A 26,867-nucleotide genomic window follows, 5' to 3' on the forward strand; every position below is an offset into this window, starting at 1 on the left:
ATGAAAAAAAAATATGCTGGGATTACGTATGAAAAAATATAAACAAACAAATTTTTGTAATTTATAATACAAAATGTATATTTATGTTTTTGTTAGAGTCTTCATTCAATTAATGTTTAATTATTTTCAAACAATATATTAGTAACAGATAAATGAAAGAAAAAAGACAATTATCAATAATATATTCATTGTTTTTTATCTTGAGGAAAATTTATAATTGCGATAGCCAATAATTAAGTGGGGATTTTGTAAACAAGTTGGTTATATTAAATAGTCCGATAGTTTTCACCTCAACTTGAAAAAATTTCCTCGATTTAATATTTTCATTCAGCAGAAGTATTTCAAGATGAATCATCGTAAGTAAATCAAAAAATAAAATAAATAAGTAATCTAGTATTTGAAAAAATTTTTAATATGTATTTTTGTTTTTTTTTTTTTCAGTATTTCGTATTGTTATTTTTCAATTACTATTGGCTATAAGTGTAATTTTGCCAGCTTCATCGGTGGATAGTGATCTTCGCGCGGTCACAACTGGTGGCAATGTGTTTGCATCAAATTTATTCACGGTTAGATAATCATTAAATCATTAAATAATTATTAGAAATAATTATTATGAATTAGAATAATTAAATTAAAATTTTTCACATGAATTTTTAGCCAGTTGGAGCAAGCAAGATACATGATAATTTAATATGTTCACCGGTGAGTCTTCAAATGGTTTTGGCAATGCTTTACTTTGGTGCACGTGGTCAAACTGAAACACAATTGCGTTCAGTATTACATTTACCAAGTGATAAAAAAGTCACTCAAAGAGGCTATCAATCACTCATCGATACTCTCAATGTAAGTTAATTTAAAAAAAAAAAATCTTTAAATAATATTTGAAATATTTGAATTTGAATAAAATTGAAATTTAAAATTTACAGAGTTTTAAAAAAGTTAAACTTCTATTGGCAAACAAAATATATTTGAATATTGGATTTAAAGTAGAAAGTCAATTTCAAAAAATAACTGCAAATTATTTTAGATCTGAAATTGAGGTTCTTGATTTTAATAATGCTGATGCTGCAAGTGACAAAATCAATGCTTGGGCTGAATCTAAAACTAATAATCTCATTAAAGATGTTGTTACACCAAGTGAGTCTTAAATTTTTTTTATTATTAACATAATGATAAAAAATAATTAATTGAAATTGATATTTTAGAAACTGTTAGAAAAGCTGAAATGCTTCTTATCAATGCCGTCTACTTCAAAGGAAATTGGAATACTAAATTTGATCCTAAAAAAACAAATACTCAAAGTTTTTATAGATCAAAAAATAACCTGGTAAATGTTTCAATGATGCATCTAACTAGCAATTTTAATTATGGACAAATTCCAGAACTGAAAGCTAGATTTGTTGAGTTAGTATACAACAGTACAAATGCCGATGATTCAACGAGTATGATTATTATTCTTCCAAATGATGTTGAGGGTCTTCAAGAAACTGAGAAAAATTTGAATAAAAAGAGCATTGAAGCAATTCGAAAATCTGGACGTTCTTCTAAAGTTAAATTGAGCCTTCCGAAATTTAAAATTGAAAATTTAATTGATTTTAAACCAATTCTCATCAAGGTATCAATACATATTGACATTTTTTTTTTTGTTTCTAATGGTAATAATTTATTTCTTTGTTCAGTTGGGATTGGCTGACATGTTTCGTAGCGGTGCTAATTTAACGGGTATAGCTAAAAGCCCACCATTGAAAGTAACTGCAGTTTTTCAAAAAGCATACATACTTGCCAACGAGGAAGGCACTGAAGCTGCTGCAGTTACAGGTAACTATTTTCAATTTTTATTACCTCGTATTTAATTTTTTGTCTTTATAAGTCGTAGGTGTTGGACCACGTGCAACGGCACCACCACCAGAACCAGTTAAATTCAACGTCGATAGACCATTTTTATATGCAATTATCCATCGTCCAACTAACACTGTTCTTTTTCAAGGACATGTCAAATTGCCTTCGTATTAGAAAAACGTTCAAAGTATATTTATAATGACAGTTTCATGTAATAAGCTATTTTGACTAATAAATGACAATAAAATAAAAATTTTTTAGCAATTAAAAATTTTTCATTTAAACCAAACAGTGTGAAATAATTATTAATTTTGTTTTTTTTTTTTTTTGTTTCAGTTGGAGGAGTTGGTACAACATCAGTACAAGTACCAGTTGAATTTAATGTCAATAGACCATTTATATATGCTATTATTCATCGTGCTACCAACACTGTTCTCTTCCAAGGACATGTCAAATTGCCCAAATATTAAAAAGCTAAAATACATATGCAAATTATGCTTGTAATTATATTTTTTTATAATTATTAAAGTAATAACTTTTATCACAGAATTATTAGAATAATATAATTATTTTCTCTGTCAAACTTTATGAAAGATGTTTTGAATAAAAAAAATTATTTATTCATTTTAGACATGTCTGTATTTATCAGTTTTATATTTTAATTTGTCTCAATCACTTGTTTAAATAAAAAATTTCTGATAAACAATAAATTACTCAATGATTTATAATATTTAAAAAAAAAAATAATAAATACTTTAGCGTAATGCAAATACTAGATAAATATACTTGAAAAAAAAAATTGTTCAAGCTTATTTATTCAAAGATAAAAACGAACAACACAAATATATAAAACTACTTTGCATTATATATTTTAAATTGTTTTAAATTGTCACATAAATATTTCTGTTATAAAATTTACAAAGAATATAATTATTCAATAAACCAACACAATTTATAAATAAAATAAATTTTTGTTTTTTTATAAAACAATAAGTATATAAATTTATGTTTTTTTCAGTCTCAATTTAATTGATGTTTTAATTATTTATAAATAATTATTGAGGAAATAAAGACAAGAGGAAAAATTAACGATAATATTCATTGTTTCTTATCTTAAGGAAAATATGTATTTGCAATAACTAAGTGGGGATTCTGTAAACAAATTTATTATATTAAATAGCCTGATAATTTTCACCTCGGCTCAAACACAAATTCTTAGTTTCATAATTTTATCCAGCGCAAGTAATTCACGATGAATTGTTGTGAGTAATTAGAAGAAAGAAAAAAAAGAAATAAAAATCTATTTAAATAATTTTTAATAAATGTTTTTTTTCTTTCAGTTTTTCGTGTTGTTATTTTACAATTACTATTGGTTATAAGTGAAATAGCGGCTTCTTCATCATGCGGTACTAAACCAAGTAAAGACAACAAACAAGCTGATCTTCGTGCAGTCACAACTGGTGGCAATGTATTTACAAAAAATTTTTTCCAGGTAAGATAATCATTAATTATTTGAAATGATTATAATAAAATAGAAAAATTAAATTAACACTTGTCACATGAATTTTTAGTCAATTTCAGCAAACTACATAAATGAGAATTTAATATGTTCACCAGTGAGTCTTCAAATGGTCATGGCAATGCTTTCTGTTGGTGCACGTGGTCAAACAGAAACACAATTGCGTTCAGTATTACATTTACCAAGTGATAAAGCAGTCACTCGAAATGGCTATCAATCACTCATCGATACTCTCAATGTAAGTAAATTTAAAAAAAAAAAAAATTGTTTAAATAATATTTGAATAAAATTGAAATTTAAAATTTACAGAGTTTTAAAAAAGTTAATCTTACATTGGCAAATAAAATATATTTGAGAAATGGATTTGAAGTAGAAAGTGAATTTAAAAAAATTATTAAAAATTATTATAGATCAGAAATTGAGAGTCTTGATTTTTCTAATGCAGTTGCTGCAAGTAACACAATCAATGCTTGGGCTGAAGCTAAAACTAATAATCTCATTAAAAATGTTGTTACACCAGGTGAGTCTTGAATAAATTATTTATATTATCTACCTAATGGCAAAAAAATAAAAAAAACAATTTAAATTGATATTTCAGATACTGTTGAACAAGCAGTAATGCTTCTTATCAATGCTGTCTACTTCAAAGGAAATTGGAAAGTTAAATTTGATCCTAAAGCAACAGTTCCTCAAAGTTTTTTCACATCAGCAAGTAACAGTGTAAATGTTTCAATGATGCAAAAAACTAGCCGTTTTAATTATGGAGAAATTCCAGATTTAAATGCTAGATTTGTTGAATTAGAATACAACAGTACAAATGCCGATGATTCAACTAGTATGATTATTATTCTTCCAAATGATATCGGGGGTCTTCAAGAAACTGAGAAAAAATTAAGTAATACGAGCTTTGAAGAAATTCGAAAACTTGGATTTAATTCTTTAGTTCAATTGAGCTTTCCAAAATTTAAAATTGAAAATTTAATTAATCTCAAATCAGTTCTCATTAAGGTAAATCAATCACTAATTTTATATTTTTTTTTTTTCTGTCTTCAATAAAAATTCAATTGTTATTCTTATTTATTTATTTTTTTTTTGTTCAGATGGGATTGGCTAACATATTTAGTGACAGTGCTAATTTGACGGGTATAGCTAAAAGACCACCATTAACAGTCAGTGAAGTTTATCAGAAAGCATACATAATTGTCAACGAAGACGGCACTAAAGCTGCTGCAGTCACAGGTAATTATTTTTAATTATTATTACTTTTTATACATATGGAATGTATAAAATTATTATCTTTATTTTCGTGAGTCAGAACGTTATTTCAATTTTCAACAATGACATTTATTGCTTTGTTTATACAAAAAATATAAAAATTTTCCGTTCTAACACGTCAAGCCTTTTTTTTTTTTTTTTGAGATAAATTATATTGAAATATTTATATAATCTATATAGATTTTCTGTATTTCATTATGTCAAACAAACAAGTATATTTATTTTTCAACATTTTTTTTATTACTTTTTTTTTTTTTTTTTTGTACCAGTTGTAGGTGTTCGAGCACTTGCAATGGCACAACCACCAGAACCAGTTAAATTCAACGTCGATAGACCATTTTTATATGCAATTATCCATCGCCCAACTAACACTGTTCTTTTTCAAGGACATGTCAAATTGCCTACGTATTAGAAAAACGTTCAAAGTATATTTATAATGACAGTTTCATGTAATAAGCTATTTTGACTAATAAATGACAATAAAATGAAAATTTTTTAGCAATTAAAAATTTTTCATTTAAACCAAACAGTGTGAAATAATTATTAATTTTGAGTTTCAGTTGGAGGAGTTGGTACAACATCAGTACAAGTACCAGTTGAATTTAATGTCAATAGACCATTTATATATGCTATTATTCATCGAGCTACCAACACTGTTCTCTTCCAAGGACATGTCAAATTGCCGAAATATTAAAAAGCTAAAATATATATTCGCAAATTATTTTTTTAATAATAATTTTTTGTAATTTTTAAACTAATAAGTTTTTTCGAAAAATTATTGGAAAAAAAAGGAATGATGTTGATGATTTTGATTGTAAACAAACAAATAAATAGATAAATAATTAAATAAATAAATAAATAAATAAATAAATAAATAAATAAATAAATAAATGACTCAAACAATAAATTACTGAATTCATCTTTCATTATTAACACATTTAAAAAATTAAACTAAAATAAAAAAAAAAATTTTTTTTAACGCAATGTTATCATACGAATTACTTATCAAAATATTTTTTTTTTATTAAACGAGCCTCTTAAAATTATATAAAATGTTGATATTAAATTATCTCTGTCTGTCTACAATAATTTTTTTAAATTTTCTATAGAATACTATATTTAAGTATCCAATAGTATACTTATTTCCAATAGTATACTATTGGAATAATAATTATCTCCTCAGTAAAACTTGAAAGAAAAAAAACTTGCTGATAAATAAACATCATTCTCGATTGTTATTAATAAATAAATATTCAATATTTTTAATAGCTTGCATATATATATATATATATATATATAAAAAACAAAGAATCAACATTGCCTGTTTATTTAACGACTTAATTTTTTCTGTCAATCCTATTTTTATTTTAGCTAAGAAAAATAACAAACTTGTGGTTAATTCATGACGTCAATAATATATTTTTTATATATTAATTACACACAAATATAAATTTTATATTTCTCTATAAAACATCTCCGAGAAAACGAATAATTTTTTTTATTTTTTATTCATAATATCTCAAATAGATTTATGGGACTGATAAGATTACCCCCCTCAAAAAAAATAATAAAATAATCCATGTAAATGGAAAAATCATACATTACATAACTCGTCAAAAATAATAATAATATAAAATAAAAAAAAAAACAATAATGATACCAGATGAATAAACAACGAGATGATAAAACAACAAGCTAACAGCAGACACAGCAGAAATAAAATAAAACTATTCATTTCAAACAAAATAAAAAAAATTCTATATGTATTATACAAAAGTTATCTAATGTGAAATGTCATATGTCATATAAATAAGATAATCAATAAGAGTAAATAAAAAAAAAATAGAAAAAGTAAATAATAAAAAATAAAATCTGTATAATTTTATTTTTGTATACATAAATATATTTTTGAATCATCATATTGTCTATAATGTATCATTGAATTTTTATATACAATATTTGTTGTTATTATTTTTTCCCCTCGGGCAACCAAAAGTGATAACTCGTCAGCTACTTAAGGCGACAAAATAATCAGCAATGTTTCATAGTCGACAGAAGCTGCCCACTGAGAAGACGGACACTCATCAACATGAAGTGTACGTAATAATTACTGTATTATTTTTAAAAAAATCACCAGATTTTTTATAATTAATTTTTAATTTACAGTAACAATATTGTTTGGTGTTATTTTGGGAATTGTCTCGTTTGGACAAACTGCACCGACATCAGACAATCCTCAAGTACATCAACTTGCTGAAGGAATGAAAAATTTTGGTTTCAAATGGTCAAGTGTATGTATTTTTAATTTAATTCAATCATTCAAAAATTAATTGTCCATTAATTTTAAAATTTTAGATAATAACAAAAAATTCAGATAGCAAAAATATTATAACATCTGCAACAAGTACTGGGCTGGCATTGACTATGTTGTACCTTGGAGCTGGTGGAAACACAAAACTTGAAATAAAAAAAGCTCTTAATTTACCAGAATCAGATGATGTTACTAAAAGTGTACTAAAACGTATCAATGAAGGTTTAGATAAACCAAGAAAAGTTGATATTAAAATTGCAAATAAAATATTTACAAAATCTGGATTTGAAATGAAAAAAGAATTTAAAGATACAACTAAAGAAGTATTTCGTGCTGAAGCTGATAATCTTGATTTTCAAAATAATCCAGATGAAGCCAGTAAAAAAATTAATGATTGGGTTGAATCAAGAACGAATAATCGTATTAAAAATCTTGTTTCTTCAGGTAAGTAAAATAATTTTACTGTTAATTAATATCACAATGATAATTAATTCTATTGTTTTTTTAATTTTTAGATGATGTAAAAGACAGCTCAATGGTTTTAGTTAATGCAGTTTATTTCAAAGGAAATTGGAAAAAACCATTTGGCGGTAAAAATGAGGCGCTTTTTAATTTAAATGACAAAGAGAGTAAAAATGTTACGACAATGCATGGACATGGACAATTTATGTACGGTGATCTCACTGGTGTTGATGCAAAATACGTTATTCTTCCATACGAGGTATTAAAAAAAATTAAACATTAAACTGTATAGCTTTTTTTCTTTTTAATTTAAAATACACGAATTATTTTAGAGTGATAAGGATAAGGAACAATTTAGCATGTTCATTATCATTCCAAATGAGATAAATGGATTGAAAAGCATTGAGACTAACATGGGTAATGTCAAATGGGAAGAAGCAATTGCTGGTGGAAAATTACAACATTTACATCTTGACATGCCAAAGTTTAAATTAGAAAGCACCATTGACATCGAACCACTTTTAAAAGAGGTTTAAAATTTTTTTCTATATACTAAACAGTTAATTGTTTTTTTATTTTATTCTTTGGGTAATTTTATTTTAATGTGTTTCGTATTTTGCAGATGGGAATGAACGACATGTTTAGTGATAAAGCTGATTTTACTGGTATAAGTGATAGTCAGCCATTGAAGGTCACCAAGGCTGTACAAAAAGCATTTATCGAAGTTGATGAAAAGGGAACAGAAGCAGCAGCAGCAACTGGTAAAAAAAAATTATCTTTCTTTTTTATTCAAAATTTATATCAAGTAAATAAATATTTATAAAAAATATTTTTTTAGGAATTCAAATTGTACCAACATCACTCGTTGTACACGAAGAACCAGAAATTCATGTTGCAATAAATCGTCCGTTTTTATTTTCCATTATGATGATCAAAGATAATGTCGAAAATTTAGTTTTCTACGGACGTTGTGTTGATCCAAAACCCGAATAATTATATAAATTAATTTTAAAATTTTACCACGGTAAAATAAAAATAAATGTACAACGAAGTTTGTCTCGAAAAGAATAATAATAAATTATTATATATGTATATTTATATAAAGAAAAAAAAATGAATAAATAAATCAATATCAATAAATTAATATCAATACACAAAGCAATGAAAAAGTAGGTTATATTTTATTCTCAACAAACACCACACATCATCGCGCAAATAAAATAAAAATATATATAAATTTAACAAATATATAATAGTTATTTAACTTGAAAAAAAAAAAATACTAATACTCGTATGATTTTAGTGAGAGAGGGAACCAACATTCAGAGTGTTATATAGCCGAGGTCAATTCGCCAAGGATTAGTATAGCTTGAGTCTTGCAAACGATACAGACCGATAAGCCCCGATACAAAGTAACAAAATCCACACTCAATAATAAATATAAAAAAATTATTATTATTTTAAAAATGACACGTCGTGAGTGATTTAAAAAATATATTTTATCATCAATTTAAATTGACAGATATAACGTTGTTATTTTTTCATTTGTTTTTAGAATTTTTATTGACAATTGGAGTGATCATGATGATGATGGTGATTGATCAATCAAAAGCTGATAATTTTACTGATCTTAGAGCTGTCTCAACTGGTGTCAATGAATTTTCAGCAAATTTATACAAGGTTAAATGACTTTTTCAATTGTTCCATATACAATTTATAATTTTAATATTATTTTATATTTAGAGTATTGCAACAAATAATGATAAAAATATTATCACATCACCAATAAGTGCTGCAATTGTTTTATCAATGGCATCATTTGGTGCTGGTGGTGATACAGAAAAACAAATGCGTTCTACATTACATTTACCAGGTGACCAACAAATAAGCAAAAATGGATATCAATCACTTATCACTACTCTCAATGTGAGTTTTAAAAAATCAATTACTAATCTCCCTTTTCATCATTAAAACTTGTTTGATAATAGCTTTTTTTTTACAAATTAATTTAGAGTGTTAAAAAAGTAAATTTAAAATTGGCAAATAAAATTTATACAACAACTGGATTTGATATAGAACCAGAATTTATAAAAACAACATCAGTTAATTTTAAATCTGAAATTGAAAGTATTGATTTTAAAAATGCTGATTTAGCAAGTAAAAAAATTAACGAATGGTGTGAAAATAATACTGAACATCGTATCAAGGATATTATTCAACCAGGTGAGTCATTTTGACTGGTTATTTTCATGTTGACATTAATGATTTGTTTGTGTATTTAAAACACGTATTTTAAATAATAAAAAAATAAATTTTAAAAGTAAAAAACACGTACTGATAAATGATAATAATAATGCGAAATTTAAATTTAATTAATTTATAGATATTCTTGGTAATGCTGCACTTGTATTGATAAATGCTGTCTACTTCAAAGGAAATTGGAAAAAAAAATTTGACTCAAGTGAAACAATTAATAAAGCATTTTTTACTGGTGATAATTCAAGCATTGATGTACCAATGATGTACAAGTCAGACAATTTAAATTATGGTACACTTGATGAGCATGATGCACAATTTGTTGAGATTGATTATGAAAGTGATAATGAAAATGATGGAATAAGCATGATAATTATTCTACCAAATACTGTTGATGGTCTTAAAAAATCAGGAGATAAATTAAATCAAATTAATTATCAAACTGTTCGTGATTCTGGTTACAGAAGACCAGTTGAATTGAGACTACCAAAATTTAAAATTGAAAGTAGCATTGATTTGCAATCAACTCTTATGAAGGTATAAATTTTATTAATTATAATTTAATAATTTATTTGGAAATAAGTAATTGATTGTATTTCGTTGCAGATGGGAATGAGTGAAATGTTTACTGACAATGCAAATTTCACTGGAATAACTAAAAAAGTACCATTGAAAATAAGTAAAGTTATACAAAAAGGTTTTATTGAGGTCAATGAAGAAGGAAGTGAAGCAGCTGCAGCTACAGGTATAATATTTAATAAGTGATTCATTAAATAAAATTTTACTGATTTGTCACGTAAAGATAAATTTCATGATAGCTCATTTATCAAATAACATTTTTTTCTTCATCACAAAAGTTAATGAATCATAATGTAAATTGTGCTAAAAAAGATAAATATATATATTTTTTTATTTCAGGTATAATTATGATTAAAAGTTATCCCGCTCCTCCAACACCTCCAATATTTTTTACAATTGATAAACCATTTATTTTTGCAATATTGCATGGACCAACAAATACTGTATTATTCCAAGGACAAGTTGATAATCCAACATGCTAACAAACTAAATATAACCATTTGAAAAATAAAAAAAAATACTAACAATTATTAATTTAACTAATATAAAATAAAAAAATTAATGCATGAACTGTAATTTTATAATATGAAAAATAAAATGACAAATAAAATGACAAAAAAAAAATGATAAATTATATTATTTATTTTTTTGTTTTAGCTGCTGTTATTCAAACATTTTCATTACGAATTGATCCACCAATCATTATCAATATTGATAAGCCATTTATGTATGCCATTGTTCATCAAGCCACCAACACTGTTCTATTCCAGGGACATGTTAAATTACCAGTTAACTAGACCAACAAATATTTATCAATAATATTTTAAACAATCTATAAACGATAACTCAGGTTTTAATTATTTTCTATTTCCAGTAATGTCAACGTGTATTTTTTACTTAAAAAAATCAATAAAAATATTTCATTAAATATTGATATTTCAGTTGTTTTTATTTCTCCTTTTTTTTTACCTCAGATAAATCAAGCTGGCGTGTTTTTTATCATCAAGATTTGATAAAACTGATATGTATAAAATCGATGAGACAATAAATACTTGAGTGGTAATTTTATTTTCAATTTTAATATTGTGTTCATCATCATCTAGACTTGTATGAATCACCCACGATTGCGCAGAATTACGTCACTTGGCCATTTTTATCTTTCAGAACATGTACACATTCTCCCACCATGATTTGACTGTTTGCTCGTTTTTACCGTACAACAGTTATAAAAAAAAATAACTCATCGACATTTTAAATATTTTTTATTTCAGTTGGGATTTTAACTGGCAATAGTTAACATGTCTGATCCAACGAATCAAGACTCTCTACGCAATATCACCAAAAGCATCAATCATTTTTCATCTAAATTTTACCAGGTATTGATTTTGTGTTTATTTTTATTTAAAAAATATATTGACACGCAATAAAGGTTATACTAATGACAATTAATTTGTATTATTTTTATTTGTTCTTTAGATACTTGCTGAGAATGAAAAAAAAAATATTATTTGTTCACCAATTAGTGTGTCATTGGTGCTATCAATGGTGACCTTCGGAGCACGAAATAATACAAAAAATGAATTGAAAAAAATTTTACAACTACCTGCTAATGACACAATCAATAAAAATGGTTTTCAATTACTTATTGACTCGCTCAATGTGAGTTTAATAAATTAAAAATATTATTTTTATTATTGTAAATATTTAAGGTGTATTAAATGATTTTTTTTTTTAATTTAATATTAAGAACTACAAGATGGTGCAACTTAATTTGGCAAACAAGATTTTTATAAGACATGGATTTGAATTGAAAAGTGAATTTAAATTGATAACTGAATCGTCATTTAAGTCAACAACTGAAAATGTTGATTTTAATGATAACGTCTTGGCAAGTAGGACAATCAACACTTGGTGTGAGGAAAAAACAAATAATCATATAAAAGATCTAATCAAACCAGGTGAGATTGTTATTATTGAAATTATTTTGAGAAGAAAATAATAATAATGATGTTATGTTTAGGTGATGTTGATGCAAGTACTGCATTGGTGATGGTAAATGCTGTTTACTTCAAAGGAAGCTGGGCAAACCAATTCAACCCGGAATACACAAGAATGCGTGATTTTAATGTTGATGAAAATACAACAAAACAAGTACCAATGATGTTTAGAAATGGATTATATAATAATGGAATTCTTGAAGAACTTGATGCAAGTTATCTTGAGCTACCGTACAAGGTATAGAAAATATAATTTAATTTGAAGCTGACTTGATATATTTTTGTTCGCTCTTGTGAATTGGGGAAATTGTATTTTAATTAAATTTATTTTTACAGAGCAATGATGAAACAGATGCTTTGAGTATGTTTATAATTCTTCCAAACGAAATAAATGGTCTTAAAAAAATTGAAGATAATTTTCACAAAGTGGATTTTTCGAAATTAAATAGTTCAGAGTATTCTATGGATTTAATTTTGCCCAAGTTTAAATTTGAAAGTTCATTTGATCTTGGAGATGTGATGAAAAAAGTAGTGTTTTATTTTTATTAATTTTTTTGTTTTTGTGATGATTTGATAATAATAATAAAAATAAATTTTAGATGGGAATTGAAGATGCATTTAAAGACAATGCTGATTTTAGTGGTATTTCTGACAGTCCATTGAAGGTCAGTAAAATTATACAGAAAGCATTTATTGAAGTCAATGAAGTGGGCACTGAAGCTGCTGCAGTTACAGGTAATTTTTTAATTGTTATTCTATATGAAAATGATTATTATTTTTTTTTTTTGTATTTAGAATTTTATTTTTAATGATGTTTGTTTTTTTAAATTGTGATATTAGGAATACAAATAATGCTGATGTGCATGCCACCACGTTTTTCAGTGGACAGGCCTTTTTTAGCAGCAATTGTTGCTAAAAATACAAACACTTGTTTATTTACAACAAGAATTATGGATCCTTCATTATAATTATAAATTTTATTGCAATAAAAAAGAAAAAAAATATTTTTAATGCAAGTGACCAGAGAAGATTGAAAATAAATAAAAATATTATTATGTATTTGTCATTGATTGTTGTGTAGAAAATAAAATAAAAACTTGATAATTAAAATGAAATATGGCTAGTTGTTTCATCATTTGACGAAATCTATTGACGTGTTTTTACTAATAACTAATTAGTCATATATTATTTTTGACAACACATTAAACTGACGTGGCTCACTCGAATGTTATCTTTATACATGTTCTTTTTTTTTTTTTTGGTAGTGGAAGCTCACCAGGGATATGATAGGAAAGCCAGTACATAAACTCGCCAAGGTGTATTATTCAGTTAGTGTGAGCAGCTCAAAGCAGCACAACCAACACATTCATATAAAAAACCTATTCAATAATTTTTGACACTATTGCCTTCTTTTCTGTAATATCGTGACGTGTCGTTGACCGAAAGAAAGACTTGAGTAACTTGCAATATATTTTTAAAAAAATGTCTGATTCAAAAAACCAAGACAACTTGTCAATTGTGGCAAAAAATATTGCACTTTTTTCAACAAATTTTTACAAGGTAACGTACTAAAATAACGAAAACAATTTAAAAAAAAAAATTTCTCAAGTTAATGGCATAAATAAATTTTTAAAATATTTTTCAGACTGTTACTGAAAATGAAAAAAGTAATTTAATTTGCTCGCCAATCAGTGCTTCAATTGCACTTGCAATGACAGCTTTTGGAGCAAGAAATAATACCGAAAAAGAAATACGGTCAGCACTGCATTTGAGTGAAGATGATGAAGTGAATAAATTAGGTTATCAACAACTCATCGACACGTTCAATGTAAGTTATCAATAATAAAAATTATTGTTTATTTATTTTCAAATATACAATGCAACATGAAATATTAATTATCAACAATATGTGTATAAATATTTTCAGGCAGTTAAAAATGTTCAACTTGATATTGCCAACAAATTGTTTATAGCTAACGACATAAAAATACATTGTCCATTTGTTTCTATAACAAAAGATTTCTTTCGATCAGAAATACAGTTAGTTGATTTCAAGCAATGTGAAACTGCTCGAAAAATAATTAACGATTGGTGTGAAATTAAAACCAATAACCGAATAAAAGACATTCTACAACCTGGTGAGTCACATAATATGAATCATAGCTTAAAATAATTTTTTTTTTTATCAATATATTCACGCTTATTCTATCTAATCTTCAACAGGTGATATTAAACCACTTACAAAACTGGCAATCGTCAATGCGATTTACTTCAAAGGGAACTGGAAAAATCCGTTTGATACCAGGAAAACAAAACCCAAACCGTTTAATATCGATCGTGAAACGCAAAAAAACGTATTAATGATGGAACAAAAAGCTTCATATAATTTTGGTCATCTCGCAAAACTTGATGCTACATACGTAGAACTCCCTTACGAGGTTTTTAAAATAAAAAAATTAAAATTAAATCATATATTACATCAGAAAATGAAAATAGTAATTAATTAAAATATTTTTATCAACAGAGTAAAAATGAAGAAGATGCAATGAGCATGTTCATCATTCTTCCAAATGAAATTGATGGATTAAAAACCATTGAAAAAAATTTACACGAAATTAATTTCCAGCAGTTGCATGCTCATGGATATGCAAAAAAAATAATTTTAAAATTACCAAAATTTAAAATTGAAAGCACAATACAGCTTGGCAGCACACTAGCCACGGTAAAAAATTATTTATGATTCCGTTTTTTATTTAACTCACGTAAAAATTTATTATTGAGATTGTGATTTGTTACGTTAATTTTTTTCAGATGGGTATGATTGATATGTTTGATATTGAGAAAGCTGACTTTTCTGGTATTTCAAATAAATTTCTTTATGTTGATAAAGTAATTCAAAAAGCTTTTATTGAAGTAAATGAAGAGGGTAGTGAAGCTGCAGCTGTCACAGGTAAGATGCTGCAGGTCTTCAATTGTTATAAACCGAATTTGTTATTTGTCTTATACTAATATTTTTTATTTTTTATTCTAGTTGTATTATTAGCAGGACGATGCGCACCACGACCAGTGCCTGAATTTATCGTTAACCGGCCTTTCTTCTGTGCTATTGTTGCAACAAAAACAGGCACCCAACTTTTTAATGCTCGAGTTGTAGATCATTCTCATGGCTCATTAGAACTCGACAACAAAACATGTTACGATGGAACAAACAGTCTAATTTAGTCATTTGTGATTCATTTTTCCTTTTTCAATATTATCATGAAGTGACGTGTTATTTTTTAAATTCCTGGTATAAGTAATCGTTTGAAAAAACATTTCCATTGTAATTTCGTTATCTTTCCATTTTTTTTTTTTTTTTAGTAATTTCTTGTCGAACAGTCATCCTTTCAAATTATAATATACTTTTAAAGTGCACAATAAAAATTAAAAAATACTGTATATTGTTGTTGTTTTTTATTATTATAAATTATTACTTTATTCTTTATTGTTAAAAAAAAATTAAATGTATCAAATGGTCATTGTCGCTTTTAAATTTATGATATACAAACAACATGGAGAAAGTTATTCTATATGGAAATGATGATTATTATTTTTTTTTTTTCTTATTTAGAATTTTATTTTTAATGATCCTTAATTTTTTTAATTGTGATTTTAGAAATACAAATAATGCTAATGACATGCGACCATGTTTTTCAGTGGACAGGTCTTTTTTAGCAGCAATTGTTGCTAAAATTACAAAAACTCGTTTATTCAGAACAACATTATAGATCCTTCACTATAATTATAAATATTGTATAATTAATAAAGAAAAAAAAAATGTATTTAATGCAAGTGGTCGGAGAAATTTGAAAATAAATAAAAATCATTTTAGATTACTTTATGCATTTATCATTATTTGTTGTTTAGAAAATAAAATAAAAAATTGATAATAAAAATGAAATATGGCTAGTTGTTTCATCATTTGACGAAATCTATTGACGTGTTTTTACTAATAACTAATTAGTCATATATTATTTTTGACAACACATCAAACTGACGTGGCTCACTCGAATGTTATCTTTATACATGTTTTTTTTTTTTTTTTTGGGTAGTGGAAGCTCACCAGGGATATGATAGGAAAGCCAGTACATTAAACTCGCCGAGGTGTATTATTCAGTTAGTGTGAGCAGCTCAAAGCAGCACAACCAACACATTCATATAAAAAACCTATTATAATAATTTTTGACACTATTGCCTTCTTTTGTGTAATATCGTGACGTGTCGTTGACCGAAAGAAATACTTGAGTAACTTGCAATATATTTTTAAAAAAATGTCTGATTCAAAAAACCAAGACAACTTATCAATTGTGGCAAAAAATATTGTACTTTTTTCAACAAATTTTTACAAGGTAACGTACTAAAATAACGAATATAATTTTTAAAAAAATTTCTCAAGTTAATGGCATAAATAAATTTTTAAAATATTTTTCAGACTGTTACTGAAAATGAAAAAAGTAATCTTATTTGCTCACCAATCAGTGCTTCAATGGCAGTTGCAATGATAGCTTTTGGAGCAAGAAATAATACCGAAAAAGAAATACGTTCAACACTGCATTTGTGTGAAAATGACGAAGTAAATAAATTAGGTTATCAACATCTCATCGACACGTTTAATGTGAGTAATCACTAATTAATAATAAACACAATTGTTTAATAATTTTTGAAATATAATGCAGCATAAAATATGACTTATATTCAATATTTTCAGGCAGTTGAAAATGTTCAACTAAATATTGCCAACAAAATATTTGTAAATAAAAACTTGCAAATACATAGTCCATTTGTTTCTATAACAAAGGATTTCTTCAGATCAGAATTAGAGTTGGTTGATTTTAGACAAAGTCAAACTGCTCGAAAAATAATTAACGATTGGTGTGAAATTAAAACCAATAACCGAATAAAAGACGTTCTACAACCTAGTGAGTCATATAATATGAATCATAGCTTAAAATTATTTATTTTTTTTTTTATCAATACATATTCATGATTATTTTATCTAATCTTCAACAGATGATATTGAACCGAATACAAAACTGGCAATCGTCAATGCGATTTACTTCAAAGGAAGCTGGAAAAATAAGTTTGATGCCAAAAAAACAAAACTAAAACCATTTAATATCGATTGCGAAAGGCAAAAAAACGTATCAATGATGGAACAAAAAGCTGCATATAATTTTGGTCGTCTCGCAAAACTTGATGCTACATACGTAGAACTCCCTTACAAGGTTTGTAAAAAAAAAAAAAAAATTAAATCATACATTATACATGAAAATATTAATTAGTTGAAATTTATTTTTATCAACAGGGTAACAGTCAAGAACATGCAATGAGCATGTTCATCATTCTTCCAAACAAAATTGATGGATTAAAAACCATTGAAGAAAATTTACACGAAATTAATTTCCAGCAGTTGCATGCTCATGGAAAAGAAAAAATAATTTTAAAATTACCAAAATTTAAAATTGAAAGCAGAATAGCACTTGGCAGCACCCTAGCCAAGGTAAAAAATTATTCATGATTTCGTTTTCTATTTAACTTACGTAAAAATTTATTATTGAGATTGTGATTTGTTACGTGAATTTTTTTCAGTTGGGTATGATTGATATGTTTGATATTGAGAAAGCTGACTTTTCTGGTATTTCAAACGAACCTCTTTCTGTTGATAGAGTAATTCAAAAAGCTTTTATTGAAGTTAAAGAAGAGGGTAGTGAAGCTGCAGCTGTTACAGGTAAGATGCTGCAGGCCTTCAATTATTGTAAACCAAATTTGTTATTTGTCTTAATAATATTGTTTATTTTTTATTCTAGTTGTATTAATGAAAGGACGATGCGCAGCACCACGACGACCAGAGCCTGAATTTATCGTTAACCGGCCTTTCTTCTGTGCTATTGTTGCAACAAAAACAGGCACACAACTTTTTAATGCTCGAGTTGTAGATCCTTCTCGTAGTTCGTCTTAATATTGTCTAAATTATCAGTTATTTTCCACGCTACATGCACGCAGCTATTTAAAACTCGGCAACAATAGATTAACAAACAGTCTAATTCAGTCATTTGTGACTCATTTGTCCTATTTTAATATTATCACAAAAATGACGTGTTATTTTTTAAATTTCTTGTATGAGTAATAGTTTAAAAAAAAAAAATTTCATAGTAAATTTGTTATCTCTCTATGTTTTTTAGTAATCCCTTGTCGAACAGTCATTCTTCCAAATTATAATATACTTTTAAAGTGCACAATAAAAATTAAAAATACTGTATATTGTTGTTGTTTTTTATTATTATAAATTATTACCTTATCCTTTATTGTTAAAAAAAAAATTAAATGTATCAAATGGTCATTGTCGCTTTTAAATTTATGATATACAAACAACATAGAGAAAGTTATTATCTTAGGTCCATTGCGACGAAAGATATGTGTAATTTCTCGGTTGTGTCTTGAGCGATAACCCAAGCTAAAATGTGCAGCACATTGCATTCCCACGAATAACATACAACGACAACATTTAAAACATTGGACAAGAACATAATCAACTTGTAAATCTCTTTAAATATATATTACACGTATTTTTACATATATATTGAGTTATACCACTGCATAACGATTTGTGTCAGGCCAGGCTCTCCGAGCATGATTTACAGCGCAAATTCTCATGAATGAATGCGGGGTGCCGACGTTCAGCAGGTGCGATTTATGCCACTCATCGCCAACGACTAAAAATAGCCCAATGATTGTACCACGTTTCAATACAGTGGCTACAATGGCCACATTGGATGGCCGACCAGTTTCATGTTTTAACAAAGGAAGGTAATGAGGTAAAGTGATTCGCATTACGTATTTGAAGCCAACCGATTTAATATGCCGAACATCAGGCTGATGGCCGACCATTTTGCGGCTATCTTCTTTGTCGTAAATCAAAACCGCAATTGGAGCAGTGTCGAGGTTATCTACCTCATCGTATAATGATGAAAATAAAATCACGATGCCCTGAATACGAAAATAATAATGGCCGACCATTTAGAGGGCACTTTTTTGATGGCCGACCAAAAAACTCCAAGTTTTTATGTTTGTCCTTAAGATTTAGAGTTTTTTGGTCGGCCATCAAAAAAGTTCCATCTGAATGGTCGGCCATTGTTATTTTCGTATTCAGGGCATCATTACCAATCGATTGGGCCTATTTCCCAGTTATGCTATTTATGCGTAGTTAACTTACTCCCATTTTTCACCTTTTGCAGTTTTGGTCGGTAATATTAAAAAGTGTCCTCTAAAATGGTCGGCCAGTATTATTTTCGTGTTCAGGGCATCATTATCCATCGATTGGGCCTATTTCAAATCAGTTATGATGAGGTAAGTCTACTTACCTGTTCTTAGCTATTTTTGTTAAAACTTGTCTTTTTTGGTCAAATCAAAAAGTGCCCTAAAATGGTCGGTCATTATTATTTTCTTTATTTAGGCATCAATACAAATCGATTGGGCCTATTTTTGAATCGTTATGCGATGAGGTAAGTTAAATTACCTCATCCACCTATTTTGACCGTCAGCCACCCCTTGTCATTCCACCAAAACGGTCGGCCACTGAAGCCGCATATTGTAATCACAAGATACCGAATAAAACGTATTTCAAATCGTTATGCATGAGGTAATAAAACACGTATTTACATCTATAACTATTTTTCAATGCAACAAAATATAAAATTGAATTAAAAATATAATATGGATTCAATCAAGTCTAAAAAAATAATTGATATATGGCCTTGAAAATGTAAATTCACACTTGACCCTCTTGAAATTTACAAGATCACTCTCACGTTCCTATAAACAGCTTGAGGGGAAGCTATTTATCCAACAAAATTTAATCGCATTCGACTTGAGGGCCCATATATAACTTGCTGCTTTTCTCACGTGTATAATCCTTTTATTTTTTTTTTATTTTTTTGCAATACATATTTGGAAACAAGCAAACAAATTTGCAAGAAAAAAAAATAATTCACCCAAGCAATGATCAATATAAATCTATATAAGTCGATCGTGCCAACTAACAATCAAGCAACTTATCATCAAGTCATACATATTTTTTATTCATTTAAATTCATATAATTTATTTTTGCTCTCTAAAACATTATTATTGTGACTGTTATCTCAAATTGAAATAAGCATAATCTAGGAAATTTATCATCAACTCGTAGCATTAAATAAATAAATAAATTTTTGAACAAAAAAAAAGCCATGAATTTATGTTAAAGTTGATTAAATTTTGAAGAGAAACAATGAAGCTTTCTCTTGTTGAAAATAAAAAGGATAAAAAATATTAAATAAGTAGAACCTGAGAGAATAAGTTAACTGATATTGCTTGAGTTCAGAGGTCACGTGATAATCTAATCAGTAATTTTAAATAATGAGAAATTTATTTTTAAAGTAAATAACAAAAAGAAAATAATGCTTGAAATTTAATTATCATTGTCATATTTTTCTTTGATGATAACTGTGTTTATTTTTATTTTATCAATTGAAGAAAGATGCATACAAATATGATGATTCATTTTTGGTTTTTTTTTATTATTTTTTATTGGAGAGTTTACGTGACTTTTTTAGCTTCCATTGGCTACTTTCTAATCTTGCATATCAAGAAAAGTAAGCGACCTTGATGCCATCAGCCAACATCATCAAGTTTAGCAAAAAAATTGAAAATTTTAGCAAAAATATGAAAATTAAAGAAAAAATAAATAAAAAAAATTAAAAAGAAATGAGCTGTCTTGAAAAATCTTCAACATGACATAAAATTCTTGAGACTTTAATGAAAATTTATATCATTTTTTTGTTGTTGAAGTTGAGAATTTTGTTTTTTAATTATTTATTTATCTTTGTTTTAAATATTTTTTAAAAATATATTTTTAAAACACGTGGCTTATTATTGGTAGAATTTTTTGTTGGAATAAATTTTTGGTGTGAGAATTTCAAAAGGAAGAATATGTATATACCCAGGGGCATTATTTTGAATTAAGTGTTCGTGTGCTTTGCGTTCCATCGAATGGAATGCCGCCGCAGTTGCCCGAAACTTGGCGCCAAAATAGCCAGTTAACATCGACCAAAAAAACAACGACCACATACATTTCATATAAACCAAATTATCAAGATAAAAATGATAATGAAATTTTTAATTTTAAAAAAATTATTAACCACTAAAATTCAAATTGATTTTCAAGATTTTAAAATACTTTAATTATTTATTTCAATTGGTTTTTTATTTAAAAAAAAAATAAATGAAAAACTTAATTTAAAATAAGCAAAAAATAATGGCAATTGAATAAATATCAAGCATGTATTAATAACGATATTTTTAAAAACTTGAAAATTCGATTAAAAGAGACGTTCTAAAGAGATCATGTGGTCGTGATAAGCCGCTTCAACATTCACGATAATAATCGTAACTGGTGACCGGTTTTACTCGACAAACATTTAAAGCTTGCAAATATAAACAAAAACAAATGAATAAATAAATAAATAAATTGCTATTAAATTTACATTCCAATAACTATCATTGATAATGAAATTTAAATTGATAATTTAATAATAAAAGAAAATTTCTAAAACAATTGCAGCATTGTACTTTTGTTGATGAAAAAAAAAAATATAATTACTTGAATATTTCGTCTATAAATAATGCTATTTTTTTTTAACACTGCTTGGTTAAATAATTTTCACTAAGCCAGTATACAATTGAATTTGCATCATGATAAATATACCAGCCAACTTGGTATAGAACACGCATCGACGCTTCTTGAATACTTTTTTTTTTTTTGCCACGAGAAGACTTTGCCTTGACCTTGAAGATCACCGACCGTCCTAGCAAAGGTGAACGAGAAAAAATAAAAAAATAAAAAAAATTTATATAGACAGGTTTACGTTTAGTACGATGTTGCTTGTAGTACATATCTCCAACTCGCAACTGACATAGCACCACACACATTGATGTAATACATTTCCGGAAGACTTGCGTAACCTTTTTTTATTTTTTTTTTTTATTTTATTTATTACACGGTGAGTTACTTTAACCAACACAAAGTCAACTTATCAATTCCCAAGTTGCTTATTGTAAGAAAAAGAAGGAAAAAAATTAAATTAATTTATCAGCTTTAATGATTATTGATAATAACAAAAATAAATCAATAGAAAAAAAATATTTAGAAATTATTGTAAACTAGTTCAACTGGCTTTAATTGAGTCTATCAAAACCCATCTGCAAATAATATTTTATATTTATATATTTCCTCGTAATTATTTATGAATTAAATTTATAAAAATTTCAAGTATTTTTATTTTAAATTTTACAAATATGGTTATGACTTTTGTGGTATTATGTAATTGTTTGTAATAGAATGTGGGCGAGGTCATTTATTAAATGGCTAGACCTTCCACAGCCACTCGAGACACAAAGGCACATCAAATAAACAAAATAATTATTTGATTTATTATGTGATAAATGTAAAAAATGTTTGCTTTATAAAATTTTCTTTACTAATTTATAACAAACACAAAATATTTCTTGTTTATAATTTAAAAAGGAGATAATTTTTGTGTAAAAATTATACAAGTGTGTTGGCGACTGACATGATTATTGCACAAGTGTAAAATAACGGAAAAATAAATGAATAAGACTGTTAAATGGCATGTGGGTTGTTAGACATGTGTACATGGAAAATATTTCATCAAAAAATTTCTTCATAAATCTGAAGATTTTAATACAAACATCCTGTGTCCACAGGGGTAACTCGCAATTAATTGAAATAAAAAAAATTTTAGATTATCTAAAGTTCATATGGAATTGGGTCAATATAAGAGAGTTTATTTTCAACAGTTTAATGCACATAATTGAGCAAAATTAATATTGTAATATGGTGGTACTTGAAATAATTAAATGAAATATTGTAATATTTAAATTGAGTGATTCATTAAATTGCATTTTGTTTATGCTCTAAAGATTGCACATTGAATTAAGTAGCAATATAAAATCATCTATTTAAATTTAAATAATTTCTTCATCATTTTGACAATGTATTAACAATAATTTTAATTACTATTGTTAATAAAAAAAAGCGAATCAAGTTCATCAAAATTAGGTCGAAAAAAAAAAGCTTTCTTTCTTAAAATTTATGAATTTTTTTGATAAATTATTAACATTGTTATGTTAATTATTTTTTGTAAGAGAAAAAAATTATAATATTCTTCTTTTGTTGCTATTTGTAATGAGCTTGACGAATATTTATTATAATAATAATATAAAAATTTTTATGTTAACGGATTAAAAAGCCGCTAGAATTTATCTGACCCAACAAACGTGACTGTGTTATTGCATATGAGTATTTTAATGACCAGCAGAAAAAAAAGGTAATTAAAAATAAATAAATTTTAATTTTTTATAAACTAAACAATGTAAGGTCAATGCAAGCGAATCACTAACGGAAATATTTATGTTTTTTTTTGTTATTTAATAATTGAAATAAGTGTAATTTTTTTTACTATTATTTAAATTTATCATGAGCTTACCCAACAGATGCTCTCGATAAGAATAATCAAATGTCTAAATTAACACAGTAATATGGTGTTGTTGATCACTTACCTAAAACAGAAAAGAGAAAAAAAAAAAAATTATTAATTATTATTTTTAAATAAATTAAATTAAATTTTTTTTTATATTTTTTTTAAAATATTGTAAGTTATTTTATTAATTATTTTATAGTAAAATTATTTAAAACTTTTGCTGCTTTAGTCGTTGCATAAAATGCGTCTCAACGATTCATAAATAGTATTGACCTAGGACCGGGTGAATCCCGGACTTTCACCTCGTCAAATGACCCGAAAATTAAACTTGTAATTTAAAAATGATTAAAATTGGTGACAAAATAAAAAAAATAAAAAATAAATCAAAATAAAATAGGAAAAAAAAAACAAAGTCAATTTAAAAATGGACAGTAATTATGGGTTATTGCTTCAAAAGACATTCCCACGGATCTATGATCACTGTCATTTTTAATTCATCTTTCTCCTGCTCACGTCAAGATGTTGCACCACACAACAAAAACAACTATCTCAGAACTCGTGCCAGTCTATCCAGAACGACAAAAAAATTATATTTATATTTTTTATATAAAAAAAAAAGTTATTTGCATGTACAAAGTTGTTTGAATCAACAACAACCTTGGTACCTGTTTCATTCGAAATTAGAACCTCCAATTATCTTTATTAACACTCTCATCATATCGGAAAATTTCCGGTTTAAAATATCATCAATATAAATTTAAATTCAATGGAAAATTAATTTAAATATTTTATCATATGACAGCTTTTATCTTAATAAACTTGTTGGGTTATTTATTTATTTTTTTTCTTCCTTTTTCTACAAAGTTATAAATTATTTTTAAACGTTAAAAAATAACAACGATATTTCTAGAACTTTAGTCATAATGTAACCGGAAATACAAGCCCCTTTTTTTGAATTTTTTTATTTATATTATTTTACATTGAAATAAATATAATTGTACCTAATTTTCTATCCTGTTCATAATCCGGAAACATAATCACCACCATTTTTTTTTTTTATCGAAAGAAAAATAAATTCACTGAGGAATCACCTCAAAACCACTTGTAAAAATATTTAGTTTTTTTAAATTTTATAATAAACATTTAATTGTTTATTAAGTTTATTGATAAACCTGATTTTTTTTTGATTGAACAATGAATTTTTAAACACAGTTACGAGGTAAAGTTCGCGACAGTTTGAAACGAAGTGAACGGATATAAATGAGTGAATCAACCCCCTACCAAAATGCATCTTTCAGTAACTACCACCACTACTCATTTCCACCACCATCGTCATCATCACCACTGATGCAATTGACCCTTCGTTTTATTTCCGCAACTATTTCATATGCTACTACTTGTAAAAATTAAAAAAAAAACCTCAATTTCCATTTCAAGTAAAATATTTTTAATACTACTTTTTTATTTTTCAATAAAATAACCAATAAAATTAAAGAAAGTAAAATTTTTTTAATAATAAAATTTCTATGATCATCAAAATATCGTATAAATATAATTTACGATTATTAAAAATTATAATTTTATCATGATTTTATATACTACATTTATCATCATTTAAAAATTTTTTATAAACTATATTTATAATTTATTTTCAAGTAAGTATAAGTATTTTATTTAATTTAAAAATTTATTTTATAATTTTTTAAATGTAGAAAATTTTATTAATTTAATTATACTGATAAATAATCAACAAATGATATATATATTTTTAATTTTTTTTAAATAATAGAAAATAGAAAAAAAACTTTCTTTTATGTCGAGGTTTTTGTGTGTGTTATTTTGTTTGAGAGAAAAATTAGTTTTAAAAATTTTTTGAAACCAAAAAAGGACTGTTAACTGTCAGAGTTTCATGACTAGATGTCAGCTGATTTGTAGAAAGTACCAGTTTGACACAATCAACTAGACATTTTGTCTCGTGACGCATGCGCTAATTTTCAATTGCATCGTGTGAACTCATAAAATTGTTCGATCATGAATGTTCTAATTCTCGGTAAAAATATACAAAGAAAATTTATATTTTTTTCAATAAACAAATAAATAAATTAATGTCAATGTTAATGATTAATTTGTTTTTAAATTATCTATAATTTTTGACTGAATTTTTACTAACCAACTGTTCTATATAGAAAAAAAAAAAAAATTCTAAAAATAGAAATTACTAATCAACCTAATAATTATTATCAACCACGCCTTATTTGTAAAATTAAAAAATAAATTTATCACAATATTGTTTTTATTGTTTAGATAGGATATAAAATTAAATTTAAAAAAAATATTAAATTCAAATATCTGGATATAAAGAGACGTAGTGTCTAGAGAGTTTCTACCACATTATCGACCAGTTTTACAAGCTACATGACTCTAGTATATTTAAAAATATTCACCACAGGAAAGCTTGTAAAAGCCTTCAGAGATAACAGTGTTCATAGACAAATAAACAGTTTAAAACAATAAAAAAAAATTTTAGTTTTTCAGAACAAATTCATGGGGCTTTGCGTGCACTTTGAAGATAATCAAATTTTTCTTTTTTTTTTTACATCAATTTAAAGATAAATAAACTTTTGTACCAACGTGATATACAAAGATAAAAAAAACAATTAAAAATTACTCTGTTTTTTTTTTTTCACAAATAACAGCTAAGTCAGATATAACTTGAAAAAATATTTTTCGTAATTAATGCTATATTGTTTTAAAAATTTCGATTCAAATGAAAATTTATTTTTCGACATGTATACACAATTTGATATCCGGAAATAACCGACCAAACCTTTTGTTCATTTAATACAATATAAAAAAATCTACCTGTATGACTTCTTTACCACTAAAAATATACAATTCTCGTTAAAGCAAAAAAAAAATATGATAAATCGTTAAAACCCATTGAATTTACAACCAACGTCGTCATTTTAATTTTTTATTATTATTTTTTTCCTCCTCATCAATAAAAAACAGTCAATGCTGTTGAATCATTCATCAATATCAAAAACTAAAA

General features: G+C 26.1%; 8 protein-coding genes across 25 annotated transcripts in view; 7 read left to right on the top strand and 1 right to left on the bottom strand.

Annotated features, from left to right (window-relative positions):
* The window catches only part of LOC122857705 (MAP7 domain-containing protein 2), an 87,162-nt gene that overhangs the window by 57,558 nt on the left and 2,737 nt on the right, over positions 1-26,867 (bottom strand). For 2 of the 14 annotated variants that reach the window (XM_044160032.1, XM_044160023.1), the window contains exon 1: positions 24,817-25,062. The exons of 8 other annotated variants lie outside the window; for them this stretch is intronic. In XM_044160032.1, coding sequence (XP_044015967.1) covers positions 24,817-24,862 — 46 coding nt within the window. In that variant the 5' untranslated portion in view covers positions 24,863-25,062. Of the gene's footprint in view, positions 1-24,816; positions 25,069-26,867 lie in introns of those variants that run through there. 4 more of the 14 variants (XM_044160012.1, XM_044160016.1, XM_044160030.1 and 1 more) reach the window with 4 other exon arrangements.
* On the top strand, positions 247-2,468 carry LOC122857712 (antichymotrypsin-2-like). Of its 2 annotated transcripts, XM_044160041.1 has the most exons (8): positions 247-356; positions 442-566; positions 658-843; positions 927-1,137; positions 1,206-1,615; positions 1,680-1,818; positions 1,871-2,050; positions 2,176-2,280. In XM_044160041.1, exons 1-7 carry the CDS (start codon positions 347-349, stop codon positions 2,011-2,013), a joined length of 1,224 nt encoding a protein of 407 aa, XP_044015976.1. In that variant the 5' UTR covers positions 247-346; the 3' UTR covers positions 2,014-2,050; positions 2,176-2,280. The 2 variants fall into 2 exon arrangements, with proteins under 2 accessions (XP_044015976.1, XP_044015977.1); XM_044160042.1 differs by lacking the exon at positions 1,871-2,050 and having other exon boundaries at positions 2,176-2,468.
* Positions 2,997-5,541, top strand: LOC122857710 (antichymotrypsin-2-like). 2 transcript variants are annotated; one of them, XM_044160038.1, is made up of 7 exons: positions 2,997-3,101; positions 3,180-3,331; positions 3,411-3,596; positions 3,668-3,878; positions 3,957-4,366; positions 4,459-4,597; positions 5,194-5,541. In XM_044160038.1, exons 1-7 carry the CDS (start codon positions 3,092-3,094, stop codon positions 5,325-5,327), a joined length of 1,242 nt encoding a protein of 413 aa, XP_044015973.1. In that variant the 5' UTR covers positions 2,997-3,091; the 3' UTR covers positions 5,328-5,541. The 2 variants fall into 2 exon arrangements, with proteins under 2 accessions (XP_044015973.1, XP_044015972.1); XM_044160037.1 differs by lacking the exon at positions 5,194-5,541 and adding an exon at positions 4,903-5,082.
* On the top strand, positions 6,623-8,574 carry LOC122857711 (alaserpin-like). The gene is made up of 7 exons (XM_044160039.1): positions 6,623-6,729; positions 6,800-6,924; positions 6,989-7,388; positions 7,460-7,665; positions 7,739-7,936; positions 8,029-8,167; positions 8,245-8,574. The coding sequence occupies exons 1-7, from the start codon at positions 6,723-6,725 to the stop codon at positions 8,397-8,399; spliced, it is 1,230 nt and encodes a 409-aa protein (XP_044015974.1). The 5' UTR covers positions 6,623-6,722; the 3' UTR covers positions 8,400-8,574.
* LOC122857713 (antitrypsin-like) lies at positions 8,578-11,182 on the top strand. Of its 2 annotated transcripts, none has more exons than XM_044160043.1 (7): positions 8,578-8,882; positions 8,962-9,086; positions 9,150-9,332; positions 9,419-9,629; positions 9,790-10,199; positions 10,269-10,407; positions 10,581-10,749. In XM_044160043.1, the coding sequence occupies exons 1-7, from the start codon at positions 8,873-8,875 to the stop codon at positions 10,721-10,723; spliced, it is 1,221 nt and encodes a 406-aa protein (XP_044015978.1). In that variant the 5' UTR covers positions 8,578-8,872; the 3' UTR covers positions 10,724-10,749. The 2 variants fall into 2 exon arrangements, with proteins under 2 accessions (XP_044015978.1, XP_044015979.1); XM_044160044.1 differs by lacking the exon at positions 10,581-10,749 and adding an exon at positions 10,899-11,182 and having other exon boundaries at positions 8,757-8,882.
* On the top strand, positions 11,282-13,259 carry LOC122857716 (antichymotrypsin-2-like). Of its 2 annotated transcripts, none has more exons than XM_044160047.1 (8): positions 11,282-11,300; positions 11,513-11,617; positions 11,718-11,900; positions 11,989-12,199; positions 12,262-12,476; positions 12,575-12,766; positions 12,838-12,973; positions 13,079-13,259. In XM_044160047.1, the coding sequence occupies exons 2-8, from the start codon at positions 11,540-11,542 to the stop codon at positions 13,204-13,206; spliced, it is 1,143 nt and encodes a 380-aa protein (XP_044015982.1). In that variant the 5' UTR covers positions 11,282-11,300; positions 11,513-11,539; the 3' UTR covers positions 13,207-13,259. The 2 variants fall into 2 exon arrangements, with proteins under 2 accessions (XP_044015982.1, XP_044015983.1); XM_044160048.1 differs by lacking the exon at positions 11,282-11,300 and adding an exon at positions 11,392-11,410.
* On the top strand, positions 13,565-15,676 carry LOC122857714 (serpin B6-like). Its single transcript, XM_044160045.1, has 7 exons — positions 13,565-13,798; positions 13,884-14,066; positions 14,166-14,376; positions 14,462-14,676; positions 14,763-14,960; positions 15,050-15,188; positions 15,270-15,676. Exons 1-7 carry the CDS (start codon positions 13,721-13,723, stop codon positions 15,458-15,460), a joined length of 1,215 nt encoding a protein of 404 aa, XP_044015980.1. The 5' UTR covers positions 13,565-13,720; the 3' UTR covers positions 15,461-15,676.
* LOC122857715 (serpin B6-like) lies at positions 16,413-18,482 on the top strand. Its single transcript, XM_044160046.1, has 7 exons — positions 16,413-16,626; positions 16,710-16,892; positions 16,986-17,196; positions 17,288-17,502; positions 17,583-17,777; positions 17,867-18,005; positions 18,085-18,482. The coding sequence occupies exons 1-7, from the start codon at positions 16,549-16,551 to the stop codon at positions 18,234-18,236; spliced, it is 1,173 nt and encodes a 390-aa protein (XP_044015981.1). The 5' UTR covers positions 16,413-16,548; the 3' UTR covers positions 18,237-18,482.

This window comes from Aphidius gifuensis, linkage group LG5 (genome assembly GCF_014905175.1).
Source record: "Aphidius gifuensis isolate YNYX2018 linkage group LG5, ASM1490517v1, whole genome shotgun sequence".
In the NCBI taxonomy this organism is placed as follows: Eukaryota; Metazoa; Arthropoda; class Insecta; order Hymenoptera; family Braconidae; genus Aphidius; species Aphidius gifuensis.

Bases quoted from the DNA above. Each gene is read 5' to 3' on its own strand.
- LOC122857712 (XM_044160041.1), top strand. The intron at 844-926 runs GTAAGTTAATTT...TAAAATTTACAG, and splicing joins CACTCATCGATACTCTCAAT to AGTTTTAAAAAAGTTAAACT. The intron at 1,138-1,205 runs GTGAGTCTTAAA...TTGATATTTTAG, and splicing joins TAAAGATGTTGTTACACCAA to AAACTGTTAGAAAAGCTGAA.
- LOC122857710 (XM_044160037.1), top strand. The intron at 3,597-3,667 runs GTAAGTAAATTT...TAAAATTTACAG, and splicing joins CACTCATCGATACTCTCAAT to AGTTTTAAAAAAGTTAATCT. The intron at 4,598-4,902 runs GTAATTATTTTT...TTTTTGTACCAG, and splicing joins TAAAGCTGCTGCAGTCACAG to TTGTAGGTGTTCGAGCACTT.
- LOC122857711 (XM_044160039.1), top strand. The intron at 7,389-7,459 runs GTAAGTAAAATA...TTTAATTTTTAG, and splicing joins TAAAAATCTTGTTTCTTCAG to ATGATGTAAAAGACAGCTCA. The intron at 8,168-8,244 runs GTAAAAAAAAAT...ATATTTTTTTAG, and splicing joins AGAAGCAGCAGCAGCAACTG to GAATTCAAATTGTACCAACA.
- LOC122857713 (XM_044160043.1), top strand. The intron at 9,087-9,149 runs GTTAAATGACTT...TTTTATATTTAG, and splicing joins TTTCAGCAAATTTATACAAG to AGTATTGCAACAAATAATGA. The intron at 10,200-10,268 runs GTATAAATTTTA...ATTTCGTTGCAG, and splicing joins TGCAATCAACTCTTATGAAG to ATGGGAATGAGTGAAATGTT.
- LOC122857716 (XM_044160047.1), top strand. From the start codon at position 11,540: ATGTCTGATCCAACGAATCAAGACTCTCTACGCAATATCACCAAAAGC. The intron at 12,477-12,574 runs GTATAGAAAATA...TTATTTTTACAG, and splicing joins ATCTTGAGCTACCGTACAAG to AGCAATGATGAAACAGATGC. The intron at 12,767-12,837 runs GTAGTGTTTTAT...AATAAATTTTAG, and splicing joins TTGGAGATGTGATGAAAAAA to ATGGGAATTGAAGATGCATT.
- LOC122857714 (XM_044160045.1), top strand. From the start codon at position 13,721: ATGTCTGATTCAAAAAACCAAGACAACTTGTCAATTGTGGCAAAAAAT. The intron at 14,377-14,461 runs GTGAGTCACATA...AATCTTCAACAG, and splicing joins AAAAGACATTCTACAACCTG to GTGATATTAAACCACTTACA. The intron at 15,189-15,269 runs GTAAGATGCTGC...TTTTTATTCTAG, and splicing joins TGAAGCTGCAGCTGTCACAG to TTGTATTATTAGCAGGACGA.
- LOC122857715 (XM_044160046.1), top strand. From the start codon at position 16,549: ATGTCTGATTCAAAAAACCAAGACAACTTATCAATTGTGGCAAAAAAT. The intron at 16,627-16,709 runs GTAACGTACTAA...AATATTTTTCAG, and splicing joins TTTCAACAAATTTTTACAAG to ACTGTTACTGAAAATGAAAA. The intron at 16,893-16,985 runs GTGAGTAATCAC...CAATATTTTCAG, and splicing joins ATCTCATCGACACGTTTAAT to GCAGTTGAAAATGTTCAACT.